We start from the raw sequence: 15698 nt of genomic DNA, 5'->3' as shown, positions 1-15698 counted from the left end.
AAATTCCGCCGACCCTACGTTTTATTTTTGTTTTTTTGCTCTCGAAAAATTTTGCCGACCCTATTTTATTGCTATTTTTGTTGTTTTGCCATCGTTTTCAAGTATCTTGTTGATTGCGATCGCGATCGCAAAAACCCGGAAGTGTTTCGGACAGAACCCGCCGACAAAAAGGGTGGTACTCGAGCCGGGGGAGATTTTGGGATTTATTAGGAAAAAAAAAAAAAAAAAAAAAAAGATCCCGACCAACCTACCCTATTTTTCAGTGACCCGTTACGCCAATGCAACATTTTTTTTTTTTGGCCTTAGGGTGGGGAAGGAACGGGGCCACCGGCACTATCTCAACGCGGATGGGGGGGGAGAATTGTCGATGCTCAGGGTCGAGCAAGGGGGATGGCTGGCTGGCTCGAATCCCGCGACGAGACGGCACCAACGACGAGACGAGCGACCCCCACACTGCAACCTCGATGACGACCTCCGTCTTCACTCGACCCGAACTGCAACCGCAACCGCGCGAGTCGACTTGTGTTCGCGTCTTTATAGACCGGAGGAGGAGCCTGTATTCAAATACTAGGATCAAAACGTGATTGGAGACGGGGCCACCCCACCCTCTGTTCAGCCATTGGCATGGCAAAAAGGGGTGTGAGCCTCTTTTGATCCGAATTCTCTCCCGTGAAGAATCCACATTCATCGCGCTTGGAGGCGGGGCCATACCGCCCGACGCTCGCCCATTGGACAGAGAAAAAGGGACGTGAACCCTTCCTGATGCGTTTTTCTCCCTGAGAGGAACGCATTCGTACCCGCGGCTCGACGCGTTCGGCATCAATTACCGAACGGGCCCTGGACAGCATGACGTTTGGTGTTGACTGGTGGTGTGGGGTCGATGGTTGTGGAAGGAGAAAGGCAAAGGTGGTGGGGGGTTTGCTGTGGTGGTTTGGTGGTTGGCGGGCGTCGTTTGGGAATGGCGGTGAAGCGATGTTTGCGGGATGGAGTTGTGGAGGTAAAGAGGCAAAGGTGGTGGTGTTTGAGTTGTTGGCGGCTTAATGGTCCAAAATAACAATAGTGAAAGAAAAATGGCTAACTCAAAGCGTCGCAGCCCGGATGAATCGCACATATTCCCTCTATACAACGGGTTTGGGCTAACTACACATGAACTTTCCGATATATCTCACCTGAGGACCCTTTATGGTGTAATGCGAATTTCCACAACCGTAACAATATGAACATCGATCACACGACATGACACTCACATATGAACACATGATGACATGACACATATGACCATTGAACACACAACATGATACTTGCATATGAACATTGATCACACGACATGACACTCACATATGAACACATGATGACATGACACTCACATATCATTGATCGCATGACATGGCACTCACATATGAACACATGATGACATGACACACACATAACCATTGATCACATGAAATGACACTCACATATGAACACATGCTGACATAACACTTACATATGAACATCGATCATACGACATGACACTCACATATGAACACATGATATGACTCACATATGAACACATGACATGACACTCACATATGAACATCGATCACACGACATGACGTATAAGAACACATGATGACATGACACTTACATATGAACACATGATGACATGACACTTGCATATGAACATTGATCATACGACACTCACATATGAACACATTACGACATGACACTCACATATGAACATCGATCACACGACATGACACTCACATATGAACACATGATGACAAGACACATATGACTATTGAACACACGACATGACGCTCACATATGAACATTGATCACATGGCACACATGAACATATGACATGACACTTACATATGAACACATGATGACATGACACTTACATATGAACATTGATCACATGACATGACACTCACATATGAACACATGACATGACACATATGACCATTGAACACACGACATGACACACATATGAACATTGATCACATGACATGACATATGAACATATGATTGCATGACACATATGACCATTGAACACATGACAACATGACACTCACATATGAACATTGATTGCACAATGACATAACATGACACTCACATATGAACATCGATCACATGACATGACATATGAACACATGACATGACACTTGCATATGAACATTGATCATATGACACACTCACATATGAACACATTACAACATGACACTCACATATGAACATCGATGACATGACATTCACATATGAATACATGATGACATGACACTCATGCATGAACATTGCACACATGATGTTCACATATGACCTGAACATTGCATCTCCAATGATCATTGCAAACACGCCATTACAACCAGATATAAATGAGGAAATAAATATGGAATATAAAATCGAAAGACGATATATAATTAGGGGCGATACTCTTAATTGGGGTGTCGGTACCCAATTGCTTTGGTGTAAATGTAATAGGAAGGGCAAGGATCTGTAATGTGAGCAACCTGAAGAACCTGGTCGTCCTGAAAATGTACACCACAAGAACCTGGATGTTAAAGATAATTGATCTCATGCCAATCATATCGTTGGAGCAACTCGAGCGGGAAAGGAGAACCTTGCAAAGAAAATGAAAGGGATGGGAGGAAATATTCCAGCAAACGAGCGACAGGTGGAAGCTGTCCCAAGATTTGGTGAACGTCCTTAAACGAGCCCTTGAAGGAAAGATGCTGCGATGTGGAACACCTGAAAATGGTCCATCCATTAAGGTTCATTCATTCATTTTGGTTTATGAATGAAAACACAGAACATCCTTGGTGAAGACAGTCAAAACACTGATGGACACAAGGTTGACATCTGAATAGCAAGAGAAATCAGGTTAAACAAATGTAAAAGCACCAAGATCGCAAGCTAACTTAAAACACAATTCAAACATATTGTAGCGTCGACGGCTCCACTAACGTCGAGCTCGTTGCGGTGGGAGGTTAAAGTCCCGCGATGTCCCGAGCAGCTCAACTCCCGAGGAGACGTTCTGAATGAATGGCAGACGATGCACGCACGGATCGTGACGAGAGACACGAGAAGCTTAGCTCTGGTAAATAACCAACGGGTTTATTTCCCATACCACAAACAATGAAAAGAACCAGTGAATATATAATCGCAAGGAGACAACGGCTGGTTGGGAGAAACAGGATGCAATTAATAAATAATTATACATCATGAGAATATAAATGAATAAAGAAACGAAGGCGCCTCACTCCAGACTCGGTCACAGACGAGAAAAGGGAACAGAAACCGGGTGACTCAGCTCTGGCGCAGCGGGGACGAGCAGGAGATGAGGGGCCATGAGCACAATGGGCAGGACTATGATGAGACTAAGGAAACAGGCACAGGGCGAATACGGACACAGGCAGGTAGAGATGAGCAGGCAAAATGACCTTCTCAAAAACTCTCTTCGTCATCGTTGCTTCAGTAGTTGACGGTTCTCCTCGGGCTTTTTCATTCTCTTCCGAACTTAACGCACCTCTCTCACACGTGCCCAATCACCCTGCTTTCCTCAGACCAGACCTTGACATTTTTCTCAGCTGTCTCCTCCTCAAACTTTTTCAACTGCCCCTCTAGCTACTCCCTATTCTCCTGGGGCCCCGCCACTCCGAGGCAATCCATAGCTCCACCCCCTGGGAGGTGACAACCGCTCCTCTTTTTGCTCTCGAGGCCATCCAAACTCTGCCCCCCTTTCCTCTCTGTTTCTGAGTCTCCGGGCACCCCCGGGCACCCCTGGTCGAGGTTGACATCGAGATTTTACACACAATTTCCAAACCATAATCCCTAATGAATTATTACCACACACCACACCCTGCATGGCGCACATTCAAACAAGACAATTCTTAAGCTGACGTTTCCCTACTTGTACATCGAGATGGTTAACTACATGTACATGGATCATGATATCATATACATTCCTATCTGCTCTAAGGTGGTATCTAACCACTCCCCCTCCCCCAACAAATGTAACAATATTACACATGTAATTTTATATACACCTACATAACAGAATTAAGCATTTTGGGCAAAAGAGGAATTGTCTAATTTTTGTACCGTTGAGTCTTTCACCGAGGTAGGTTCACCACCTTGCAACCTCTGTTGACCCTGCCTAAGGAGATCACAACCAATGAGAATGTTGAAACTTAATGGTGATATTCTATTTCGAGAATGGCCTTCCAGAGGCTGTAAATCCTACTCTTCCTTCCAGAGTCCAGTACTTCAAGCAAGTGGTACACCACCATCTCATGTCATCCCCCATCCTGACCCACAATCTTTATTACCCCAATTAATCCATCCTAACCGAACACTCACTTGAAAGTGGTGGTGTTTCCTTCCATGCCAACTCCTTTGTTTTCAGAAAATCTTTCAACATGCATTCGTTTTAGGAAAGTTTTCCTGCCTCACTCCCAAGGAATATTTCCTTTATTGATTGATTTATTCAATTAAAGCACCTGGCATTTCCAAGCAATGCCGGATCCCTCCTCCCACCCCTCCCCCTGCCGCCTACCACCCCTCCCCCTGCCGCCTACCACCCCACCCCTCCCTCCAGACTTCCAGTACATCTTCACCCTTTCCCTCCCTCCTCCCACAAAGTTAGCTGGCGTTGCCTGGGATCTAACATGCATCAATTGGACTACCAGAATTAAGCACATATTTAAAGAGGCGTCGCTGATGGGAGTACCAAGAGAGGGGAGTGAGAGAGAGAGAGAGAGAGAGAGAGAGAGAGAGAGAGAGAGAGAGAGAGAGAGAGAGAGAGAGAGAGAGAGAGAGAGAGAGAGAGAGAGAGAGAGAGAGGAGGGGAGCGAGGAAGGGGGAGAGGGAGAGAGGGATGGAGAGGGAGAGGAGGGTGGGGGAGTGAGGAGGGGGGGAGGTCGAGGAAAGGGGGAGAGTGATGGCTCACCACATATTGCTATACACTCCTGAAGGGTGGGGTGCGAGTAGGGTGGTGGGAGTGAGGAGGAGGAGGAAGGGAGGGGAAGGGGGTGTTCTGGACCTGCCTCTGGAAGGGAGACTTGAGGGAGAAAGGGGGGAGGGTATGGTCCCATCTGACGGCATTGGTACAGGATTGAATGAAATGGGGTACATTACAACAGCATGCTCAAACAGGAAAGCAATACCACCCTTCGCTTTGAAACAGCATGTACCATTTTTAAAGAGATTATAACATGGGCTTCCCTTGAGGGATGTCACTCGAATTATGGTTGTCACCCTGTGTACCTACTCTGGAACTGGAGCTCTCCAAGGTGAGGGTTACATTTTAAACTGTCAGATTTAACTAAGACAATGGAACACAACATTTATAGATGTGATTTGTTCACTTTATCACCTTAACATAGTCTTGGATGTCAATTTATAATTTTATTTTCAAAAACACAACCGCTGTGATAAAAAAACAGTCAGTCACACTGCTGTCAACTATATTGCCATGGCTTACAAACATCGGTTGATAAGAAACGGCTGGCTTGGCAAACGATTAGTGGTGTATACAGACATTCGGCGGTACGAAGATCAGTGATCAGCGGTACGGCGGTACGAAGATAAGATGTATGAAGCTCTATCGTATGGAAACCATCATGACATGTTCCAGGACGAGGCATTTTTGATTAGGCTGAAAGAAAATGGCGGATTGAGACCCCTGAGAGGTGAACACGGGCTGACCTAGGATACGCCTGTTTTTCTTTTCATGCCACCGCTAACGAAGTCGCCGGTGGCATGTTTTCGGACTGTCCGTCTATCCGTACGTACGCTCAGCGTGTCAAAAATGTCTGTATTGTGCAAATGAACACTTTTTTTTTAGCAGTCAGAATTGCTGCTGAGGTCAATTACACAGTTTAAATTTTGAAATTCAGCTCAGGTTAAGAGATTCTGGAGCTTATCTCATGTGGGAAACTAAATAAGGTGTGAACACTGGTTTGTCCAGGTGTTTATAAGCATTACAATGTATCCAGCGTTTCGTAGTAAATGAAGATGAGGCATTCAATGATATGAGTGAGGAAAGTGAAAAAACATTTGGAGGGTTTTTTTCATTAACAAATGTTGTGGCCTGTTCCAAGTCAAGGCATTGTTGAGCAGGCCAAAACAAATGGTGAATTAAGACCCCAGGTGGGGCAGCGAGGCGACCAAGGATGCGCCTGATAGAGGATAATTAAATAAGGCCATTAATTATCTTCAAAAGGGGTGTTTAAATGAACCCAATCACACAATTTTCATTCATGCATTCCCTTGGAGTTCCCGTAGTATTGTTACATTTGTGGGGGGGGGGGAGGAGAGGGGGTTACATATTCCCATAGAGCAGACAGGAATGTTTAGAGTAGCATTGTCCGTGTACGAGTAGTTAGCTCATCGCGATGTATTAAGTAGGGAAACGTTAGCTTAAGAATTGTCTTGTTTGTATGTGCACCGTACAGGGGGTGGTGCATGGTAATAATTAGGGATCATGGTTAAGGAAATTGTGTGTAAAACCTCGACTGTGGGGCGCTGGGAGACTCGGCACGAGAGCGAGGAGAGGAGCGTTTGTCATCTCCCAGGGGGCGGAGCTATGGATCACCTTGGAGGGGCGGAGCATTGCCTGATCGAGGAGAGGGAGCAGCCTAATCGGGCGGTTGGAAGTGAGAGAACCATCGACAGAGTTAGAGAGTCTGTGAGGCGATCGACATCTGAGGAGAACAGCGTTGGTCTGAAGAGAAAGAGTGCGAGGAGAGTCTTGAGGAGGTCATATTGCCTGCTTGCCTGTGCCTGTCTTCACCATGTGCCTGATTCTTTTATCTGCCTAATGCTTCATCTCCTCATCGTCTGCTCGCCTCATTGTCCTGGTCATCGTTTCCTCATCGTCCCCTCATCGTCTGCTCGTCTCCGCTACCACCAGAGCTGAGTCCCCCGGTTTTTGTCCCTTTCCCCATCAGTGACTGAGCCGATTGTGTGGTGCCATAGTTTTTATTCATATTGCACATAATTATTTATTTTCGATTCTGTGTCCCCCTTTCGAGGGAGGGAAGGTAGAGAGGTGGGAGGGAGGGTAGGGAGAGAGAGGTGGGAGGGAGGAGGGAGAGAAGAGAGGAAGGGAGGGGACTGATGAAATAGCCGTGGTGGGGGCGGAATTGGTTTGGTTCATCCATCCCTTCTCTCCATCCATCCCTTCCCTCCATCCATCCATCCATGGTCATGTAAAAGCAGGTGGTCACGCTACAGAATGCATGCAAAGTTTCAGGCTACTCAGTTTCATGGTTTTGGTGTGATGGAGGGGATACACACACACACACACACACACACACACACACACACACACACTGACATTTATTATTATAGACTAGCAAATATAACCCATCGCTTCACTGATGGGAACATTAACAGAAAAAGGGAGAGAGAGAGAGAGAGAGAGAGAGAGAGAGAGAGAGAGAGAGAGAGAGAGAGAGAGAGAGAGAGAGAGAGAGAGAGAGAGAGAGAGAGAGAGAGAGAGAGAGAGAGAGAGAGAGAGAGAGAGAGAGAGAGAGAGAGAGGTGGGAGGGAGGGAAGAGAGAAGTGGAAGAGTGAGAGAGAGAGAGAGAGAGGTGAGAGGTGGGAGAGAGAGTTGGGAGAGAGAGAGTGAGAGAGGTGAGAGAGAGGTGAGAGAGAGGTGGGAGAGAGAGTGAGAGAGGTGAGAGAGAGAGATGGGAGAGAGGGAAGAGAGAGGTGGAAGTCTCTTACCAAGTGATCAAAAAATATATAAAATATACACACGGCTCTTGGGGTCTTTTATCAAGGGATCAAAAAATAAAACATATACACACAGCTCTTCGAGTCTTTTCCGAAATGATCAATAAATAAAAAAAAAACTAATGTCACCCTTAGGGTGACCCGTATCTTGCCAAAAGGTGACCACGTGTGACTTCTTTAAGGTCACACTGAGGTGAACAGAGCTGCTATCCACCAGGAGCGACTCCTTGAGGAATATTTGCCTACGAGAGATTCCGTTGAGAATCGTTCTACAGAGTAACCATGAAAAATATGCGTTTGCCTCATAACGTCACCAAATGACGTCATAATGTCTCAAGGTTGACATATCTAGAAAGCACTCATCGAGGTGTTCAATTTGAGGTACTACACGATATGGTTCCTAAAACTTGAAAATTTGACCTTGGGGTCAAATATGTTTGACCTTTGGCGCTAACCATGAAGGTCAAGGCCAATCGCCACCAAAAATTAATCAGCTGAGTGCCAGACCATGAACTATATTCCCATGAAGTTTGAAGACGATCCGATCAAAATTACTCAAAAAATAAGGGTTTCGTCGACTCCCCTGATTTGCGACAAAGTGACCTTGACCTTTGACCTTGACCTTCAAAATTTTATGCGCTGAAAGGGACCTCTATAGGCCTCTGATATGCGAAGTTACAAAAATTTCCAATAACTGTGCTCTGCAGAATTTTTTATACGTGATTACAGACAAAAAAAAAAAAAACACAAAAAAAAAAAACATACAAGCTGACTAACATATCTTGCAAAAACTTCGTTTTGGCAAGATAACAATATACACACAGCTCTTGGAGTCGTTTACCAAGTGATCAAGAAATATCTGGCAGAATGCAATTGCAGAAAAAAAAAAACCACTTCCCTCGGCCTCATGAAATATTAACGGGAGAAAGAATCCGTAAATCAAACTCCACTCTACACACAATATCAAACCTCGTGCTGTGGAATCCAGGATCAGTTTGTGCACTCCGTCACATTACTCTTCCATGAAACTCCATCTTGTGGAGAAAATATTCTGAACTCGGTTCAAATTAAACGTATTTATCACAAACTAATCTCGGATGTCATTCATTATTGAAATCTTTTTCATGGAAAACAAAACAAATTCCTCGATGCGTTCATTTTACCAAGTAGTTCGTCCTCACCACTCACCACTCACCACAGCCCCCCCCCCTGCCCTGCAGCTCCCTCAGCTTCTCAAGTCAAAGTGAAGACATTATTAGAAATTACATCTTAGACTCATGAAGGTATTATTAATCGTACACCATGAACTGCCGTGGGATGTTCCTGTAGGAAAAAAAAAAAAAACCGGAATAACTGAAGCTTTAATGGCTGTTCGTCATTCATGGTCAGATGGATGAACCGCACAAAAAAAAAAAAATAATCTATTTACACTTGAAATAGTTTGCAGTCAATATTTTAAAGATTTCTACCGAGGTTCGGCGATCCAAAGTACAGGTCATCTAAATTTGCTCGTAACGCTAGCTTTGAAGGGAGAGAAATGTGATATCAGGTTTATCCGCAGCTTCTAGTCTGAAACATCCTGCCATTCTGGAATTCAAACGGGTCATGCCATGTGCATAATAAATTATCAGAATGTAACTCGAATTGGTTGTTAACGTATAAGTGTGTTTGTGAAGGAATGGAATCCGATGTGGCTCATCGCAATGCATATCGCCGTGCTCGCCCGTGCGCTTCGTCGTTCAAGGGACACGATATTCTCTCGATTGGATGGTTTTGTTAAGATTCCTCACTTGGCTCTGCATGCTACAAGCTCAAAATATTACGGACAACCCAACGTTTCTTCTAAGGGATACGTGATAACAACCAAATGATATTCCCAGGGAATGTGATGTCTGACGATGTGATGGATTTTTACGATTGTTGAGCAACGGTGTGCAAGCCATGTTCAAAATGTCTTTTTACCTCTGCCGCCAAAGGTAGACGGAGGTTATGTTTTCACCCCTCTCTGTCTGTTTTCTGTGAGCAGGATATGTCAAAATTTTGTGAACACATTCAGACGAAAGTTAGTGGGCGAATTTGCTCGATTTTGGTGAAGATCGGAATCCACATGTGGATACCAGGATTGTTTCTTTTTTTTTCTTTTTTTAAAAAAAGTGATTCTTCCCCATCGAAAGATGGGGCCAAAAACGATGTATAACATGATATTTCACAAAGTTGTGGACGAGTTATGACAAAACGAGGTCGATGAGTTGTTTAGGTGACAAGAACAAGCCGATTTAGATTTTGGTTTCGGTCCGAATCCAAATCCTGCCCATCGGTGGGATACAAAACGTAAACTGTTCAGCCTGGCAGAGGTGTGTGCTCTACCAAGTGCAATTCTATTTGGTGAAGTTTTCATGAATGATTTCCCAGCAATTGTTATACAACCCATCACAAGCCCTGATTTGCACACAACACCATTGGAATACCTCGGGTACAATGTATGATGTGGAATCTATTTCACGGGATGTGGAATGATGTCCAGCGATTATTCGGTGAGGTTTCCTCCAGGAGGTTTCTACATGTATTTCCATTGAGCACCGTGGCTTACATGACACGTCCTGATGAGAAAATCACTTTACGAGGATGCCCAGTCGGACTGACATCTTAAGATTGGGGTATTTAATTCGGGTATGTGAAATCCATGTTAAACAATGAATCCCCACCAAGGGATTTTTGTTATTTTGTCATCCTGAAACATTGCATCATAACCTCGTTTAAAAGTTTCATGTTGGCATAATGGATAAGGTGGCTGGCTTAAAATCCAAGGGTCATGAGTTCAAGTCCCTGTCATGCTGTTGAATTAAGACCAGGTGAGTTGATTCAGCCTGTCATCCTTCTGAGATCAGTAAAATGATTACCAGCGACATCAAATTATGTTTCTACCATACATGAAGCCTTCTATCGATTTCAAATGATGTTAAAAAAAACAGATGGTGACCACCTTTGGTAGAGTTTTTGTATCCCTCCACCCCTCCCCTCCCTCCTCTTAGGAGATTCCATGAAACTCTCCTTTCCCCTGCCGAACTCCAATCACCTCCCAACTTCCTTATTGACTCCTCATACACTTTCTTTTCACTCTATTTGATACTCTCTCCATGTTTTTTCAAATAATATTTATTGTAAATCTATTCTCACCCCCCATCCCCACCCCTCCACCCCTATTTCCACCCACTTTCCAATCTTGTACATAATATTTAGATCATTCCTTGATCTCCATACATTGTAGTTGGAATGTTTTGTTCCTGACCATAAATAAAAGTTTGTGAAGGGATCCCCTAACGTTGAATACCCTGTGCATTGTTTGTCGACAAGTTGTGACCTTGTCCATTGTGGAACAGTTATATGATTTTGCAACCGTTGCACGTTTTTACTTTCCCACAATTTTTTTTCCCTTTTGGAATCCTATTTATTGGTTGAGGTTTTTCAGAGTTTTTCTTTTTTTTCAATGCAGGTCTTGATGGATACCTTCATGAGCTTAGGATCTTCTCTGAGGGATAGTGAGCTCGTAGATCCATCAGATTTACTGATGTTGTGGAGTACAGTACTGTAAATACTGCGTCTCCAACTTATGTCAACCTGCCTAATAACAAGCGGGAGATGTTAGAGCAAAGTGGCAGATTATTTAAAGTTTTAATGAGTGAATCATTATTTCTTACAGATTTTCTCATTTCTTCTTTTCACTTGCAGTGTCTACTGAGTTTCAGCAGGATTCTGAGGAGGTATTGGATTTTGACGATGGAGTTACAGGGCCTACAGGCCCTAGCCAGATACATCGAAGTGAGTCTGAACTCGGGAGAGGTCTCGGCGATCGAGGGACATCGGGTACCCGAACTGGAGGAACAAATTCCCGGTGGGACAGGCGTCACAGCGATGTCGCACTGCCCGGTGCAGAAGGGGGTGATATACCATGTGTCAGCATGCGCCGCCCTCGTTACACACAATCTCCTGGACCTTCTGCCGGTGTGGGCCCAAATACTCCAACCATAAGTGCTCCTGGTGCTTCCTTGTCTCTCCAGCGACTTGAGCCAGCAGGGGAGCTCGGCAAGAAAGGAAAGCGGGAGAAACTGGAGACCATGCTCCGAAATGATTCTTTGAGTTCAGATCAATCTGAATCAGTTCGCCCTCCACCTCCAAAGCCACACAAAATCAAAGCAAAGATTGCGGGTGGTGGGAGGAAGCGGCGAGCGCTCGTGAGCAGCTCTGATGAAGAGATAGCATCAACACCTGAATTTACAAGCTGTGAGGAGGTGGAGATGGAAAGCGAGAGCATCAGTGAAAAAGGTGAGCTCAAGGGGATGTTGAACTGCTGAATGAGAGTTTTGATGTTCGGCTGACAGTAAGCTAGGAACCATGGTATGGGTGTGATTTGAGGGAGGATTAGGTGAAGAGAATGGGAAGTATAGGTGCAAGTGGTAAGAGGGTGTTATCATGAACGATGAACAGCTATAGAGTTTGGGTGGTGATGCTAATGTTAGGTTAAATAAGAATATAGAAAGAAAAATTGTGTTGAGGTGAGTGTCAACATCTGGGGTAACATCTAACTGTGCTTGTGGCCTAGCGGCCGCACTCCCAGGGAACCAGGACCCTTCCCGTCACATGCAGACCCCCTGGGGCTCCAGCGAGATGAGCCCATTTTCGGTGAGGTTCCTGGGAAAATGCCCAAAATGGCCTGCCTCCTTGAGCCCCTCACCGGTCCTCAGGTGGAAATAAATAAGAATACTTCACAGAGAAACGTTGCCTTTAAAAGTTATATTTGTCTTTCCATATTTCATTAGGAACCAAAATACAACAGGCAGTGCATTGGGCTGTTGATAAGAACAAAATGAGATCTCAGGCTCCACAAGAAATACATCTTATTTTCCACCTGGGCTCCTCGGTGCTGGCTTCCACCTGCATGCATTGCATCTCATCTTTTGCTTCATTGTTTGTGTTTTGCCGTTTTCCCCTCGTGTTTTTATCCTTGCTTTCAGGCCTCTGGCAGAGGGAAGCGATGGCTTCTAATCATGTAGAGGCCTCCCCGGATCATCCTCTCACCTTGGCCGAGCCAGCACCCAAAGACTCTGGTGTAGAGACAAGCAGTAGCACACTGAGTGAAGAGCAAGCTAGTCATAGTGACAAGGTAGCCTGTTGATCTCTTGTATCAAGGGAGCACAAATCATTGTATTAAAAAATATATATTATTTATCTATTCCAATCTCCTCTATTCATGCCCGTCTGATAATATTCCCACTTTGCGTCATCATCAAGTTTTCCCTTCTTCCCATATTCTTGAGCCAGCCAAAAAAGTCTGTAAGATGGGAAAGTGGGAGATGCCAGATGTTGAAGTCTAATCTGTGTTTGATCTAGCAAACTATGTTTATACACTATTGGCCTTTTTCTAGTTTTTTAACTTGTCTTCCATTCACCAAACATCAACATACAAAATACCTTGAATATGCTTTCGGCAGTTTTACGAAATTACTTTATTTGTTAATTTTATTGTTTGCTTCTCTTACTGCATTCATGGAAATTAAATGCTATCAGGGTTTTGAAAAATTAATGCAAACCATTGTAAAAGATTAATTCTTCACCTTCTTAATGATTTCATTCTACCCCCCTTTAAAAGTTTTTATTCTCTATATAAGTTTTTTACTACTAAAAAAATTAATTTTAAACTTTGTGAAGTATTTTTTTTTCGAACACTCTTAAAAGTTTTTAAGTCCACTACCTGGAAAAGAAAGAATTTTTTTTGCGAATCCTTCTTTCACTAAAATTTTTTCTCTTTCCTCTTTGTTAAAAATTTTATCTTTTAAAAATGCTGTCTCTATTTGTAATGCCATTTCTGCTCTTAAAGTTCTACCTCTCCTCCTTTTAAAAGTTTTATCTCGCCTTAAGGTTTAACTTTCCTCCTTTTGCTTTTTGTCCCTACTCCTGGTAAAAGTTTATCTCTACTCCTCACAAAAGTTTTATCTCTGTTCCTTATAAAAGTTTACCTCAACTCTTCATAAAAGTTTTATATCTCCTAATTATTAAAGTTTTATCTCTACTCTTTGTAAAGGTTTTATTTCAACTTCATTTAAAGATTTTTTCTCTATTCCTTATAAAAGTTTACCTCAACTCTTCATAAAAGTTTTATCTCTACCAATTCTAAAAGTTTTATCTCGACTCTTTATAAAAGTTTTATTTCCACGAGTTATAAAAGTTTTATCGCTACTCTTAATAAAAGCTTATTACTATTCTTCATAAAGGTTTTATCTCAACATCATTTAAAGGTTTTATCTCTATTCCTTATAAAATTTTACCGCAACTCTTTATAAAAGTTTTATCTCTACTCTTTATAAAAGTTTTATCTCTACTCTTGAAAAAAGTTTTATCTCCACTCTTTATAAAAGTTTTATCTCCACTCTTTATGAAAACATTTCTATTCTTCATAAAGGTTTTATCTCTACTCCTTATAAAAGCTTACCTCCACTCTATAAAAGTTTTATATCTATTCCTGATAAAAAGTTTTATCTCCACTCTTTCAAAAAGTTTTATCCCTACATTGCTACTCCTTTAAAAAGTTTTATCTCTACTCTGCATCATGGTCATTTTGATACATCTGCTGAAGGCCTGCTATCTGCTGGTGACATGCATGCTCTCACATCATTTGTTTATGCATGCTCCAACAATGAAGCTTTTATCCATCTATGCTTTCATCACCATGCAAACCTTTGTTGTAACATACAAAATATCACATTGAAAATTCATATTGTCGACACTTCCAAGGAACACTGTTTGAAGGAAGCATTTCAGAACTTCTACAATTTGTGACACAGTTTACCCAGCATGCCTTTCATTTATGCATCCTGCCCCAAACCCCTGTATCTTCATCTTGTCTCAACAGATTGTTTTTATTCACCATAATGAGACAGAGAAATATGTAGCTTGACAGATGTTGAAGAGTGTATGATGTACATAGAGGCTGCTAATTGGTTCTTCATGCCATCAGCCGGTTGCTTGGCAGCCCTCAAGAGAAGGCGAGCGACTGATTGGTCATATCACGCTGAAGAAACGCTTGAGGGAGCATGGATCCACTCAAGGTTCGACTGCACTCCTTGGCCTCAAGGTGAGATAACATGCTATCAACATCATGGCTTGTATGCTTGTAAGTGTCTTTTACTTCATCATCCCAATGTAAATCATAATTTAAAAGGATGTCATTTTTGACCATATGACTTCAGTAATATGACTTTAACATAGTTTTTTATGCATCCTTACTCTCTCAGTCTATCTATATGGTCAGTGTCAGTCAGCAATACGTTCTCTGTCGTGTCTTAATCTCACCATTACTGACTGCATTGAGCTTTTGATTTTCCTGAGTTTTATAAAGGCGACGTAAAGGTCAGAGTCGTGAGAGAAACAGCTTGGCACCGTTTTATAACTGTAGTCAGGGCAAAGAGCCAACAAGGTTGTGCTTTCTCTCTGGAGACCAGTAATTGGTGCTAACCTTTCATGATTATTAATCAAAGGATGGCGGCATCTGGAGGAGGGATAAAGGAGACAAGAGGAGGTATGTACAACTTTTTACAGAGAAAATTGAGTGTTATTAGTATTTGAAAATGTAAAAAAGGAGAAGGTGAGGACAATGATAGGCGAAATTGAAAGAAGGTGAGGGGATTATGGGATGAGTGGGAATGGAAAGGAAAAGCAAAGAGATAAAGAGGTGGTGTTGTAAGGCTTACAGAAGATGGAAGAGGAGGTTGTGTCGAAACCTGTGGTCAGACATGCCAAACTTGTACCTATTAGCCAATTTGAGAGTTCTGCCTCGGATTTAGTCTTATTGACTTCAAGAATGGAGTTTTAGTTTTCTCTCCTTTCTGATGCATGCAACATGTTGATAACAGTCAGTGATACGAGTGATTTCATTGGGAAAAAAAAAATGCAAATTACTTTTAAACAATTGGATGAAAAAA

The 15698-nt window shown here is 42.9% G+C and overlaps 1 protein-coding gene and 1 long non-coding RNA gene across 11 annotated transcripts in view; one reads left to right on the top strand and one right to left on the bottom strand.

The window, feature by feature from the left end:
- LOC147009122 (regulating synaptic membrane exocytosis protein 2-like) overlaps positions 1-15698 on the top strand; it is a 111993-nt gene that overhangs the window by 32036 nt on the left and 64259 nt on the right. For 5 of the 8 annotated variants that reach the window (XM_085862684.1, XM_085862683.1, XM_085862689.1 and 2 more), the window contains 3 exons: positions 11452-12045; positions 12735-12883; positions 14735-14851. In XM_085862684.1, coding sequence (XP_085718810.1) covers positions 11452-12045; positions 12735-12883; positions 14735-14851 — 860 coding nt within the window. Of the gene's footprint in view, positions 1-11451; positions 12046-12322; positions 12403-12734; positions 12884-14734; positions 14852-15698 lie in introns of those variants that run through there. The other 3 variants (XM_085862688.1, XM_085862685.1, XM_085862691.1) reach the window with 3 other exon arrangements.
- The window catches only part of LOC147009123 (uncharacterized), a 66603-nt gene continuing 63333 nt past the window's right edge, over positions 12429-15698 (bottom strand). The window contains exon 6 of one of the 3 annotated variants that reach the window (XR_015052997.1): positions 12429-12824. This is a non-coding gene — a long non-coding RNA (uncharacterized LOC147009123). The remainder of the gene's footprint in view (positions 12825-15698) is intronic. The other 2 variants (XR_015052995.1, XR_015052996.1) reach the window with 2 other exon arrangements.

Source organism: Eptatretus burgeri, chromosome 17 (assembly GCF_056783735.1).
Source record: "Eptatretus burgeri isolate ZD-2024b chromosome 17, Ebu_testis_v1, whole genome shotgun sequence".
NCBI classification, from domain to species: Eukaryota; Metazoa; Chordata; class Myxini; order Myxiniformes; family Myxinidae; genus Eptatretus; species Eptatretus burgeri.
This window is presented reverse-complemented; position numbering and strand designations above follow the sequence as displayed.